The 14853-nt window shown below is 41.1% G+C and overlaps 1 protein-coding gene across 1 annotated transcript in view; it reads left to right on the top strand.

Annotated features, from left to right (window-relative positions):
* Positions 1–14853, top strand: part of grk3 (G protein-coupled receptor kinase 3) — a 267076-nt gene that overhangs the window by 149413 nt on the left and 102810 nt on the right. Inside the window, exons 4-7 of the mRNA XM_048611731.1 lie at positions 3950–4051; positions 5171–5245; positions 12214–12275; positions 14457–14508. Of these exons, the coding sequence (XP_048467688.1) occupies positions 3950–4051; positions 5171–5245; positions 12214–12275; positions 14457–14508 (291 nt within the window). The remainder of the gene's footprint in view (positions 1–3949; positions 4052–5170; positions 5246–12213; positions 12276–14456; positions 14509–14853) is intronic.

Raw genomic sequence — 14853 nt, 5'->3', positions numbered from 1 at the left:
CCAGACCCGAAACGTCAGCTTTCCTGCTCCTCTGATGCTGCTTGGCCTGCTGTGTTCATCCAGCTCTACACCTTGTTATTCCCACTATACTTTTAAGTTTCAGGATGATGGTAGAAAATGATGCTGGTCAATCCAGGGAACAGACTTCAGTGGGCCAAGAACAGTGATATACTGAATAGTCTGAAACCAAAGATTGATGGGAAAAGCAATACCTGAACAACATGCTACCCTCCAATCAGAGACGGCTCTAGCACAGTCAAGGTATATTCCCTCAAAAGGGAAAGGTAGAACAAACAAATTCATAACTCCCAGATGTCAACAGAGATAGAAGTTAAGTTGAAAAAGAAAAACTGTGTTTATGGCAGATGTCCGAAAGTAATTAAAATTAAGAACCAAACTGAACTCAGAAGAGAGGTAAAAAAGCAAGTACAAGAAGCAAAGAAAGATTAAGAAAAGACTGGCTTCTAACATGGAAGGAAATTTCAGTTTCTGTTCAAGTGAATCAATAGTGGAGTTTGATAGACGGAGTAGTCAGTGTATAAGGGAAAACAAAGGGGATTTACATTTGGAGGCAAAAGGCATGACTAATTTGTTTAAAATGAATACATTGCGTCTGTCTTTGCCTACAAGGCAGACGTTACCCAAACCATGGTGACAGAGTATGAAATCCTGCTGTGAGAAAGGTTTAGGTTGACCAGAAGGTGAAATTGGATGAGCTGTTGACGCTTAAAGTTGAAAGGCACTGAGACCAGATGAGATGCATCCAAGGATATTAAAGGAAGTGAGAGTAAAAATTACAGAGGCATTAACAATTATTTTTCAATCTTCCCTGGATTTGGGGGTGGTGCAGGAGAATTGGAAACATTTCGCCCATTTCAAAAAATATTTTAATGATCTGCTCAGCAATTACAGATCAGCCAATTTATTTCAGTGCCTAAGATTTCAAAATTGAGGAGTCTGGACAGGGTAGATACGGGAAACTGTTTCTATTCGTAAATGGATTGAGAGCCAGAAGATAGTTTTAAACTTTGTTTTGTAAAAGAAGAAAATGCCAGGTGAGAAGAAAAATTCACATGGCAAGTAGTTAGAATCAGGAATGAGCGACTGGATATGTGGTGGAGACAGATTCACTTGAGGTTCAAAAGAGGATATTGGATGATTATTTAAATACAAATGATGTCCAGGAGTATAGGGAGAAGGCAGGAAGTGGCACCAACTTAAAATACTTAGATAGCTATGCAGTCATAGAATCCCTACAGTGTGGAAGCAGGACAATTGGCCCATTGAGTCTACACAGACCCTCCAAAAAGCACCCTTATTGTATCCCTGTAACCGTGCATTTCCCATGGCTAATCTACCTGGCTTGCACAACCCTGAACACTCTGGGCAGTTTAGCATGGCCAGTCCACCTAACCTGCACCTCTTTGGACTGTGGGAGGAAATTGGACCATCTGGAAGAAACCCATGCAGACACGTGGAGAATGTGCAAACTCCACACAGATAGTCACCCAAGGGTGGAATCAAACGCAGATCCCCAGCAGTGCTAACCACTGAGCCACCAAGCTGCCCTCATGTTGGGCTGAATCACTGCCTCCTGCACAGTAACATTTTTATGATTCTGTGAATCCACAGAACTATGCAACAAAATTTTACATTTCAAAACAGAAATGAACTTCCTTGCACATATGAAGAGAAAATAAATAAACACTGTCAATTTAATATCATAGTTTATGGAGATGTATTGTATAATCGTAGCACTAATTTCTGTATTCCCGTCCAGGAGTTTCCTTATCTTATGAAATCTTCAAGGTTTGTTCTCTTTCCTGGGACAAACTCAGGTGTAACAATACTCTCCTGAATTCTGTCTGATTTCTGTTCAGTATTTAAGCTACTTGTCAAGATTTTGTGTATCTTTCCATTAACTTTTAGCAAAGTAGCCTCCAATTTCTTTACTAATTTGCAGGTGGCCTCATGGGCAATATATCTAACATTTACATCACTTCATGTATAGAAATGTGACATACATGGCCTGTTCTCAGACAAAATTATGAATTGACAACTTTTTCAATTCCAAAGCTTCCTTCATACTCGGAAAACATGTGTATAATTAATTAAAGAATAACTGGCAATGTCATGCCTCCAGCTCTTTAGCTAAGTAAGCCCTCTTGCTGTTCATGATATTGCATTTCTGGTAGGTTCCAAGGGCAGAATGTTTTAGTTTCAAATGTCTGGAATACTGTAAATGAGGTGTTGGTTATATCTGCAGGGCATGTAACTGATCTAATTTTGTGTACTTTCTAGGTTTAGTTGACAAGGCGGTGTAAGTGCATGAATAGAGCTCTAAAGGACTACTAAGAGAAATAATTAAATAGTAAATGTAATTGGCTACTTTAAGAGAGATAAATCTTTGAATTTCTTTTTAATAGCTTTTAATTCTTTTTTTCAATACTTGCTGGCCTTGCCAGAGACTGCATTAGAAGGGAAAAAGGGAATGTTGTCTAAAAATTGAGGCACCAATTAGTCTGTAGTTAAATGGTCTGATTGCTCAGGTTTTGATCTTTGCTTTCTGGCTGGAGAATTGGATGTACTGCAACATGAGAGGAATTTGGTACACCAGGACTCTGAGATATTAGGCTATCACGCCTAGCAAAAGACAGCTTGCAGATTGTATGCTGTGTATATATCTATGTAAGCTAGGAGAAAATGGAGTACAATCATTTTGGAGCAGTTAATCTGTGAAATATTTGATCCAATAAAAACAGAAAGTGCTGGAGAAACCCAGCAGGTCTCCTTGCATCTCTGGGGAAAGGAACAATGTGAATGTTTTAAGTCCAGTATGACTGTGAATTTCTGAAGAAGAGTCATTCTGGACTAGAAACGTTAACTCCTATTTTCGCCACAGATACTGCCAGATGCTCTGAGTTTCTCCAGCATTTTTTAAAATTCCACTCTTCCAGCATTCACATTATTTTTCTTTTGTGTAAGTATTTGAGGCAATTTGGCTGCAAAAGTAATTTGGGTTTTACAAATGGTATGAAAGATATATTAAAAAAAATTAAAATGTCACTATCACTGTTGCAGATGTAATCTGCCAGTGTATTTTTGAACCCACCACAGTTTATTCCATTGAAATCAATTCCAGTTCACCAGATCAAAGCTCGCCAAATAACTGAGAATTTACTTCAAGTGTTGAATTTATGTTAGAAGTGAATATGTTTCTCTCTGTTAGTGCCATTTGGCTCTAAGGTTACTTGAGGTTGTTACTACATTGTGTGAGGAATGCTGTCTACTGGTTTCCAAAGCTGTTTTCATTTCCAGCCTAGGATGTGCTTTTCTAATCTGAGCTTTGCTTTCCTGCAGTGCAGGATATAATGTCTTCAATCTTATCTCTCCGCTGTGCAATGTGGCCTCTGTTGCATTTTAGTTGTATGTTTATCAATAGCTATGTCGTGAAGTACTACTACTGTGAGAACCGAAAGAACTGCGGATGCTGTAAATCAGAAACAAAAACAGAAGTTGGTGGAAAAGCTCAGCAGGTCTGGCAACATCTCGACCCGAAACGTTAACTCTGATTTTTTTTTTCTTCACAGATGCTGCCAGACCTGCTGAGCTTTTCCAGCAACTTCTGTTTTTGTTACTACTGTGAGAATTTGTATGTGTATAAATTATCCAGTTTTCACTGATGTTTTTAAAATTAAAACTCCTCAAAGGCCTTGAGAAAACAGTACTTTGTTTATACTTAGGCAGTTTAAGTTTTCACCAATTAATGCCACAGGGGGAAAAAAAAACAAAATATTAGCCTTTTCAGGTTGCTGGTTACCTTGTCAAAAGTGATCTTCTGGTATTCTTGTGAAAATAGTCAAATGCAATGTGAACTAAATAATCTATAAGATTAAAAATGTTCAGTTTAAACAACGTTATTGTAATTAGAAATATTTTTACATTTCAGATCAAAGACTATGAAAAGCTAGACTCAGAAGAGGATCGTTTGTGTCGAAGTCGACAGATCTACGATAAATATATAATGAAAGAATTACTGTCCTGTTCACATGTGAGTTTGCTACCTTTTGTTTTGAAGCCCCACAGATTTGACAACATTTGCACCAGTAATGAGAATTTGATTTCTGCATTTGTATCAGGTACAGGATTTATAGTTCCACATATAAAATATGCCGTATCAGGGCCTGCATTTATACCATGCATTGGAGGATGGAGTTTTGGAACCCCATGATGCTTCCTGCAACCTCAGCATTGATTTCCAACACAGAATCTCATGATCTATTTGTACTGACCCAAGATTCGATTGTTCACCAATGCTCTGATCTGATCCCCAATATTATCCTTGTGAACCACTGTACCATTAGCCACAGTCCAAGGCTGGCTTCTGTTCACTGGCATTCTACAGTCTTGAAATGACACCTGAGACCCTCAGCCTTGCCTTGAACGGCAGTAAGGTGTGAAGTGCAGCATTAGTCTACTCCACGGACAAACCACCGCCCCCGCCCCACACACCTCTCACACAACATGCACACATACTCACTCCACTTCCCCCAGCCCAGTTCCAGGTATCAAAGTTCAATATAGAGATATCAAGATATTCGCTAGAAATATAATTTGCATGCAATTATAGAAAATGTGGAGCTACAGTAAAGATGTACCATATATTTGCTTGAGTGTACCTTGGAGTGAGAGGCCATAGTTACAAAGACAGACTTGACAAGCTAAGAATTTATTCTTTGGAACAGCTTAGGTAATAGGAATCTAAAGGAAGTTTTCAACATTTTGAAAGTGCTTGAGGAAATAAACAGTGCATGTTTATTTCCATTGGAACCGTGAATTGGTACCAACGAGACATAAAGTTTGCATTAGTAGTTCCACTCCAGATAGCCAGGTGCTGAAGGATTTAAACTGGAGCTATTATTTACAGAAATACTCATTACAGATTTGCACCTCCAAACCCAAATACCACAATTTAAGTATGTTCCTAAATGCAGGAGCACAAGTGAATCAAGAGTTCATGTCCACTCCCTGAATATGGTTTTAAACTCGGTTAATATGCAGTTGACATAAGCCAACTGAAAGCATGAATGTTGGAAAATTAATTTCATACAAAAGGTTTTTAGATGTATTGATATGATAAGGTGCTAATGTAGATTCACTGCTTTTGTAGCCTTTCACCAAGCAAGCTGTGGATCATGTGCAAACCCATTTGGCCAAGAAGCAGGTGCCTCCGAGTCTCTTTCAGGTAGGTCCTGATTACAACAGTGACACATTTTATACAGTACCTTTCAAAAGTAATAAAACATCCTGGTGTTCTTCACAAGACCAAAACCATCCTCTGCTATTCACCACAGGTGCATAATGTTTAGGGGTGGCACAGTGGCTCAGTGGTTAGCACTGCTGCCTCACAGCGCCAGGGACTCGGGTTCAATTCCACCCTCTGGCAACTGTTTGTGTGGAGTTTTGCGCATTCTCCCCGTGTATGCATGGGTTTCCTCCGGGTTCTCCGGTTTCCTCCCACAATCCAAAGATGTGCGGGCTAGGTGGATTGACCATGCTAAATTGCCCATAGTGTTCAGGGATGTGTAGATTAGGTGGGTTATAGGGGGATGAGTCTGGGTGGGATGCTCTGAGGATGGGTGTGCATTTGTTGGGCCGAAGGGCCTGTTTCTACACTGTAGGGATTCTATGATCTATGACAGCAAGGGCCATTAGAAGATGAATAGGTCAGTTGATCTAAAGCTTAGTCAAAGAGTTTGTTTTAAGGAGTATCTTAAAGCAGGGCATGAGGTAGAAGGAAGGAGAATTTGCAAAGCTTAGGGAGCATGCACCTGAAGACACAGCTGGCAGTGGTGGAAAAATTAAATCAGGAATACTCAGGAAACTAGATGAATGCAGATATTTTAGAGGGCTGTGGGTTTGGAGAAGTTCAGAGAGATAAGGAGGGCAGAAGCCTCAGATAAATAGCTCTTCACTGTTTTCAAATCTAACGTCAAGCCATTGCTTGGCGAGGAGCCAATGAACACAGAAATATTTGGTGAGTGGAATTTGGCGTGAATTAAGGCACAATTAGAAAATGTCTGTATGACCCATCTGCCTAAAGATAAAAGGCAACTTTGGAAGCCACATAGGCTCAGTGCATTCAGTACTTCTGATGTAAAGGATCCTTATGTGACATTTGATATTTTGTTCTAATGACAATAAACTATGTTATATGATCTCACCTTTGAGACAGTATTTGCTTATCTACGGGGCAGCATTTAGACAAGGTGGCATTAAGACTTATAATGTGATACTGTATTCCTTTGAGTTTATATGGTTAAGATATGAGCTAATGGAAATGTTTAAAAAGATAAAGAAATTTGGGAGGTTGTTTTGGGAAGTTATGCTTCATTTATGCACAGCACTGGTGACCCCACATCTGGAGTACTGTGCACCATACTTGTCAACTTCTTTACAGAGGGATATAAGTACATTGGTACAGTTGAGAGAAGGTTTACTAGACTACTATCTAGACAGAGAGGTTTGTCGAATAAGGAAAGGTTGCAAAGGCCATGCTTATATCCAGTGGCACTTAGAAGAGTAAGAGGCAACTCCTGAAATGTCTTGACTGGATATAAGTGGAGGGGATGTTCTCTCTTAGGAGAGAATCCAGAATATGGGGTAGCTATTTAAAAATCAGGGGTCATCCATTTAAAACAGTTGAGGTGATTTTTTTTTTCTCTCTCCATGAGGGGCATGAGTCTTTACAGTTCTTTCTTCATGAAAAGCTGGTGGAAGCAGAGTCTTCGGCTGTTATTAAAGCTGAGGTAGATAGAATCTTGTTAAACATGGGAGTGGAATAATGTTTTGAGGTTACAATCAGATCACCCATGATCCTATTGAATGACAGAGGGATGCATAGCCTACTCCTGCTTGTTGTTCGTGCATTGCATACAAAGACACTGGGCAGAATTTTATACATGTCTGAACTATGTTGGCGATGATGAGACGTGTGGCAGAATTGTACAATTGCGGCAAGGCAGTTGACATCAAGATCATGCTGCTCCATCTTTTATCCTTTTCACAAGTATCATGATGAGATTCTCACTAGGTAGCCCCAAGACATCAATTGATGCTCAATATTGACTGTTAAATACATTGTTAACAGCCCAACATGCTTTGTTAATGCTCCCATCTTACCAAGCTCGCCAAGAACAAGCTAGACAGCAGGAAGTCTTGACAAGGAAACCAGAGCAAGTAATTCAGCTCGTCTGTTGCTCCAAGTAATATCTCTGTTGCCTCTGGCCAAGCTGCAGCCAAAGATGTGATCCTCTGGCACCAGGCCCATGCATTTCTTATCCATAGACATTGGTATCTGCCCTCTTTTAACCCATCATCACCATCCTTGCACATCAAGTATGCACTGGAAGTGCCTCTGCATGCATAAACGTGCATTGCAGGATGTGCCAGCATTTAACATTGAAAGGCTACAGTGGGCACATTGGCACGCAGGGACAGGCACCAGCTTGCAGATTGGACCAGGCTGCATATTGGGGATATTAGCTTGCCTTCCTAGCACTTGCTTAGTTAGTGCTTGCCTGATTGCTGACAACATTCCTGCCTTGTCTTGTCTTGGCCTTACCAATTAATGGAGTCAGACGGCCAATCAGTTTGCCTTGCTGCTTATGTTGACGATGTTGTCTTGGGGGCATACGTCTTGTTGAAAGGTCGTGTGGTACCTCAATCTCACGCCTGCTCCATGTGCCAGCAGCCTATGCGGCAAAGACACGGCATGCACCTGGCAGCACGTCATGGATGCACCTGTCAGTCAGGGGATAATTTAAAAGCAGCCTCCCATTACCGGTCAAGGTCATTGGTTATGGTCACTGGGCTGGCTGGGGTGTTTCCGGTCACTGGGTTGTTGCCTCTGTAGTCCAGGGCATGGGTCACAGTCTGTCCATTGGCTTCAAAGTGGCAATTCCAGGAATGTGGCTAATACAGTCGGCAAGCTGTATAGGGACCCAATGGGGTTCTAGGCATGTCTGTGCATTTCTGAGAACTCACTCACAGCCTGCCTGGGGCTGAGCAGTTGACTGTTCTCTGGCATTTCTCTGAGAGCCAGGTGCTTTGCCATTTCTTCCTCTGCCAGATTGCATATCCACCCTCTCTATGATGAAGGTTCACTATGAGATGTCAGTATCTTGGCTGATGGGGATGCGGGAGACAGCCTTGTTGATGCATCCTATAGAGCTGTTAGTAATGGAGGTAATAGGACCCAAAAAGAAGGTGCAAAAACTGGCATAAGAACACTTTATCTGAATGCTCAGAGCATTCGAAACAAGGTGGATGAGTTGACGGCCAAATGATGGCAAATGGGTATGATTTAGTGGCCATTACAGAGACATGCTTACAGGATGGTCATGACTGGGAGTTAAATATCCAGGGGTATCAAACTGTTCAGAAAGACAGACAGGAAGGCAAGGGAGGTGGTGTTGCTCTGATTTTTAAGGATGATATCAGGGCGGTAGTGAGAGATGATATAGGTTCTACTGAACAAAACGTTGAATCCATTTGGGTGGAAATTAGGAATAGCAGGGAAAAGAGGTCACTGATAGGTGTGGTCTATAGGCCACCAAATAATGACATTGTGGTGGGGCAGGCAATTAACATAGAAATAGCTAATGCATGTAAAAATGGTACAGCAATTATCATGGGGGATTTTAATCTACATATTGATTGGTCAAACCAGGTCGGTCATGGCAGCCTTGAGGAGGGGTTCGTAGAATGCATCCGCGATAACTTCCTTGAACAATATGTAATGGAACCTACGAGGGAGCAAGCTATCCTAGATCTAGTCCTGTGTAATGAGACAGGAATAATTAATGATCTCACAGTTAGGGATCCTCTCGGAAGGAGTGATCACAGTATGATCGAATTTAAGATACAGATGGAGCGTGAGAAGTTTAAATCCAGTAGCTATGTCCTGTGCTTAAACAAAGAAGACTATGAAGGAATGAGGGAGGAGTTAGCTAAGGTAGAACGGCAACAAAAACTTTATGGTGGGTCAATTGAGGAACAGTGGAGGACTTTCAAAACGATTTTTCACAGTGCTCAGCAGAAGTATATTCCAGTGATAAGGAAGAACAGTAGGAAAAGAGAGAGCCACCATGGATGTCTAAGGAAATAAAGGAAAGTATCAGATTGAAAAAAAACACATACAAAAAAGCAAAGTGTAGTGGGAAACTAGTAGACTGGGAAATCTTTAAAGGCCAACAGAAAGACACAAAAAAATTATAAAGAAAAGTAAGATAGATTATGAGAGTGACCTAGCTCAGAATATAAAAACAGGCAGCAAAAGTTTCTGTAAATATGTAAATCGTAAAAGAGTGGCGAAGGTAAACATTGGCCTTCTCATCCTCTAAAGGACCAATTTAATAACTGGGAATGAGGAAATAGCCAAGACATTAAACAGTTATTTCGTGTCAGTCTTCACAGTGGAAGACACAAATAACCTGCCGAAAACTAATGGCAAGAAGGTTATAGCAGGTGAGGACCTAGAAACTATCATTATCACTAAGGAGGCAGTGCTGGACAAGCTAATGGGGCTAAAGGTAGACAAGTCTCCTGGCCCTGATGAAATGCATCCCAGGGTACTAAAAGAGGTGATAGGGGAAATAGCAAATCCACTAGTAATTATTTACCAAAATTCACTGGACTCTGGGGTGGTTCCCGCAGATTGGAAAACAGCCAATGTGACGCCACTGTTTTAAAAAGGAAGTAGACAAAAAGCAGGTAACTATAGGCCAGTTAGCTTAACTTCGGTAGTGGGGAAAATGCTTGAATCTATCATTAAGGAAGAAATAGCAAGACATCTGGATATTAATTGTCCCATTGGAGACACCCAGCATGGGTTCATGAAGGGTAGGTCATGTTTAACTAATTTGGTGGAATTCTTTGAGGACATTACTTGCATGGTGGACAGTGGGGAACCTGTGGATGTGGTGTATCTGGATTTCCAGAAGGCATTTGACAAGGTGCCACACCAAAGGCTGCTACATAAGATAAAGTTCCACGATATTACAGGTAATGTATTGGCATGGATAGAGGATTGGTTGACCAGTAGAAAGCAAAGAGTAGGGGTAAATGGGTGTTTTTCTGGTTGGCAGTCAGTGGCTAGTGGTGTGCCTCAGGGATCAGTGTTGGGACCGCAATTGTTTACAATTTACATATAGATGATTTGGAGTTGGGGACTAAGTGTGGTGTGTCAAAATTTGCAGATGACACTAAGATGAGTGATAGAGCAAAGTGTGCAGAAGACACTGAAAGTCTGCAGAGGGATATAGATAGTCTAAGTGAGTGGGCAAAGGTCTGGCAGATGGAGTACAATGTTGATAAGTGTGAGGTCATCCATTTTGGTAGGAATAACAGGAAAATGGACTATGTTTTAAATGGCAAAAAATTGCAGCACGCTGCTGTGCAGAGGGACTTGGGTGTCCTTGTGCATGAATCACTAAAAGTAGGATTGCAGGTGCAGCAGGTAATTAAAAAGGCAAGTGGAATTTTGTCTGCCATTGCTAGAGGGATGGAGTTTAAAAACAGGGAGGCTATGCTGCAGCTGTATACAGTCCTGGTGAGGCCACACCTGGAGTACTGTGTGCAGTTTTGGTCTCCTTACTTGAGAAGAGATATACTAGCACTGGAGGGGGTGTAGAGGAGATTCACTCGGTTGATTCCAGAGTTGAGAAGGTTGGATTATGAGGAGAGACTGAGTAGACTGGGATTATACTCATTGGAATTCAGAAGAATGAGGGGAGATCTTATAGAAACATATAAGATTATGAAGGGAATAGATAAAGTGGAGGCAGGGAGGTTGTTTCCGTTAGCAGGTGCAACGAGGACTAGAGGGCATCGCCTCAAAATAAAGGGAAGCAGATGTAGGACTGAGGTCAGGAGGAACTTCTTCACCCAAAGGGTTGTGAATCTGTGGAATTCCCTGCCCAGTGAAGCGGTTGAAGCTACCTCACTGAATGTTTTTAAGACAAGGCTAGATAAAGTTTTGAACAGTAAAGGAATTAAGAGTTATGGTGAGTGGGCGGGTAAGTGGAGCTGAGTCTCAAAAAGATCAGCTATGATCTTATTAAATGGCGGGGCAGGCTCGAGGGGCCAGATGGCCTACTCCTGCTCCTAGTTCTTGTGTTCTTATAAGGCCTTGGTACTGTTCTCCTCAGAGATCTTTCCATGCCCTGTTATGGGAAAACTAGCAAAACCAGCAAAATAACACGAGAGAAGATGTCACTGGTCAGAAGTGATATGCAGTGATTGAGAGTGAGTGAGATTAATGGGAGAGTGGCAGTGGCATGCAGAGTGGTATTTACTTGTTTGGCAGGATGCGGGTGTCTCTGTGTTCCTGCAGATGTGGTTTCTATCTTCTCCTGCAAAGGACGGTACTCTGTCCTTGTAGGGGTGAGGACACTGATGACAAGCATCCTTTGGGCTCTCTCTGCCCTATTATAAGTTGTCCTCTCCTGCAGTGAGAAAGGGGTATGGGGGAATAAGTGAACTGACTTTGGGTGACAAACCTGTTATTGCTGACGCGTGTTACATATTTGTTGGGCCTACTCCTGTTCGTAAGAGTTTCTACATTTTTATAATGCCTACATTCTTATAATGCTACAACAGTCCACTGAATAACAAAAACACATCGTTAAAATGGGCTACAGTTCTTGTTTAGTTTGTACTTATAATTGTGCTTCCTCTTGCCCAAGTTTTATATGTTTTGTTATCTTTACTTCTTCCTTCTCTCACGTCATACAACTTTCACTATCCAAAAGGCTTAAATGGTGGGATCAGTTCCTGGAAAATTTCCAGTTCAGGAGAGGAGCTATGAGTAAACATTTCTCCGCATTATCACTTTTCCTCCTTTATGGTAAAGTGTGTACCATCCGCATCTGAAAGCTGGCAGAACATCCAGTCCACATTCACATGTTTTAAAACATTATGCATCATGTTGTGCAATATCCATCAAGTTCGTAAAGGTTTATTTCTAAGCTATAGGGATGCAACTGCAGATTTGGAAGTCCAGTATTCTTTACAAAAGTGTAAGTAATTGTGGTCTATTATGGAGTTTCACAAATGTACAGCCACCTCCTACCATATGAATGTAACCTGTAGACATTACTGCTCCAGCAGCTTGTTCATTATCAATTTTTATTTCTTATTTCTTTCTATTAGCCATACATAGAAGAGATCTGTGAAAGCCTACGGGGAAAAATTTTTCAGAAATTTATAGAGAGGTAGGTTCAGTTCAAGTGTACTCTCTTTACAGAACTCACTGTTAGGTATATGGTGTTTATTGAGACTGTTGCAACAAATGTTCAAGGCTAACAATGTGTGAAATTTGTTCATTGAAAGTTATGTGCTGTGCTAAAATTCCACTTATTATGTGAATGTTCTTATTGGAAAGATGTACCTATATGAATGCTGTTTATGAAAAGATATCTTATGAAAATGCTGTTTATAAAAGAGATTTTGTGCTGTGTAAGTGCTTCCTGATAATGGGCTACACTGTGCAAAAACTACGTATATCATAGAATATGTGTGCCAGTGCTGTTTATCAGGGTATATATTATGTGACTGTTGATATAACATGATTGATATTGTGCCAAAGCTGTTCATATTTGGGTATGTGCTGTACCAGTGCTGTTTGTGTATGTCAGGGTACATGCTATGTGACTGCTTGTTATAACATGGTTGCTGTTGTGCAAGTGTTCGTTACGCTGAGCTGTGCACTTCAGCAAAGCGTTCCACAAGGTTCTGCATGGTAGACTGGTTAACAAGGTTAGATCACATGGGATCTGGGGGAGCAAGCCAATTAGCTTGAAGGTAGGAGGCAGAGGGTGGTGGTAGAGGGTTGATTTTTGGACTAGAGGCCTGTGACCAATGATGTGTCACAAGGATCAGTGCTGGGTCCACTGCCTTTCGTCATTTTATGTAAATGATTTGGATTTCAATATAGGAGTCATGGTTAGTAAGTTTGCAGATGATGCCAAAATTGGTGGTGTCGTGTACAATGAAAAAAAACATTCAGTGTAGGAGTTGCAATGTCATGCTGCGGCTTTACAGGACATTGGTGAGGCCTCTTTTGGAATACTGTGTACAATTCTGGTGGCCTTTCTGTAGGAAGAATGTTGTTAAACTTGAGAAGGTACAGAAAAGATTTAAAGCATGTTGCCGAGACTGGAGGTTTTGAGTTATAGGAAGAGGCTGAATAGTCTGGAGCTATTTTTCGTTGGAGCATTGGAGGCTGAGAGGTGACCTCAAAGAGGTTTATAAAATTGAGGGGCATGGATAGGATGAATAGCCAAGGTCTTTTCCCTGGTGTGGGGGGTCCAAAACTAGAGGGCACAGGGTTAAAGTGAGGGAGGAAAGATTTAAAAAGGACCTGAGGGGTCACTTTTTCACACAGTTGGGGGGGAGGTGCATGTATGGAACGAGCTGCTAGAGGAAGTGGCGGAGGCAGGTACAATTACACCATTTAAAAGACATCTGTATTGGTATATGAATAGGAAGGCTTTGGAGGGATATAGGCCAAATGTTGGCAGATGGGACTTGGTCAGCATGGAAGAGTTGGACCGAAGAGTCTGTTTCTGTGCTGTATAACTCAGATGTATGGTAGCAAGTTATAAATATTGTGGAAATTTGAGCGTGAAGAAAGGATTTGACTGCACTCACCTACTGTCAATTAATGTCCAGGTTCATAAGAAAGAGGAAAGTAGCAGACAGAGAATTATACCTGCTGAAATAGTCTAGTTTGAGTCATCTCCTGAAGGAAAGAAAGGGTAATGATATAAAATTGCTGAGAAATTATGCAAAGTACATACAAACCTAATGCTAACAGATTCAAGGCAATTTCTAATCCCTCTGGTTCTTCTCACTTGTCTGGTCAAGCAACATTCTGTAGCTAACTGCTTGAATGATTTTATAAGCGAAAAATCGTGCAGTGTTGATTTGGAAATATAAGGTGGACAATGATCTGTTATTAGTTGGGACAGCCGTTATGTTACAGTCATCTTCAGAACTAAGTTGATACAGTTAAAATACAATCAAGCAAGGTTCTTTTCGGTCTGGTGCACCCCGGAATAGTGCATGTGTTACCAGTAGAGGGGGAAAGTATTGGGCTTGGCTAGGATGCCCTCTATGAATGATGCCTGGTGCCACTCGCTGCCTGGGTCATGTATGAAGATCTTATTTGTGGCAAGTTACCAGTGAGGTAATGATAGTTGTGGAGTCCTCTAGCAATTGTCAATATCCACAAGAGAGAAGGGAAGAATATTGGAAGCACAACCAGGATTTTCTTCCATCTGAGATATAATTTACCTTTATGGGTTTTGTGCCTCAACATCACAATTTCAACAGCTGGTCTGCTGTGATCCAGGGATTTCTCACCAAGTCTTGTCTTTGATTTTTTTTTACAGTGACAGGTTCACTAGGTTCTGCCAATGGAAGAATGTAGAACTAAATATCCATGTAAGTATATTGTCTGCTTTTGAGTCATTTGTAATGTTGTTAAAATATGGTGCAAATGTTTTTTTGCATTGGATTCATGACTTGCAGCTCTGAAAGTTTGACTTGTGAGTTAGTGACACTGTTAGTTTGTGGTCCAGTATAAAAGTGATGGATGTACTTAGATTATGTAAGATTTATGCTGTCCATCCTTTAGATAAGTTACTAAACTGACATCTCATCTACTTGAGAGATAGTAGGAACTGCAGATGCTGGAGAATCTGAGATAACAAGGTGTAGAGCTGGATGAACACAGCAGGCCAAGCAGCATCAGAGGAGCAGGAAGGCTGACGTTTCGGGCCTACACCC

This window comes from Rhincodon typus, chromosome 24, assembly GCF_021869965.1.
Source record: "Rhincodon typus isolate 14 chromosome 24, sRhiTyp1.1, whole genome shotgun sequence".
In the NCBI taxonomy this organism is placed as follows: Eukaryota; Metazoa; Chordata; class Chondrichthyes; order Orectolobiformes; family Rhincodontidae; genus Rhincodon; species Rhincodon typus.
Note: the sequence above shows the minus strand (reverse complement) of the source record. Positions and strands in the feature narration are given on the sequence as shown.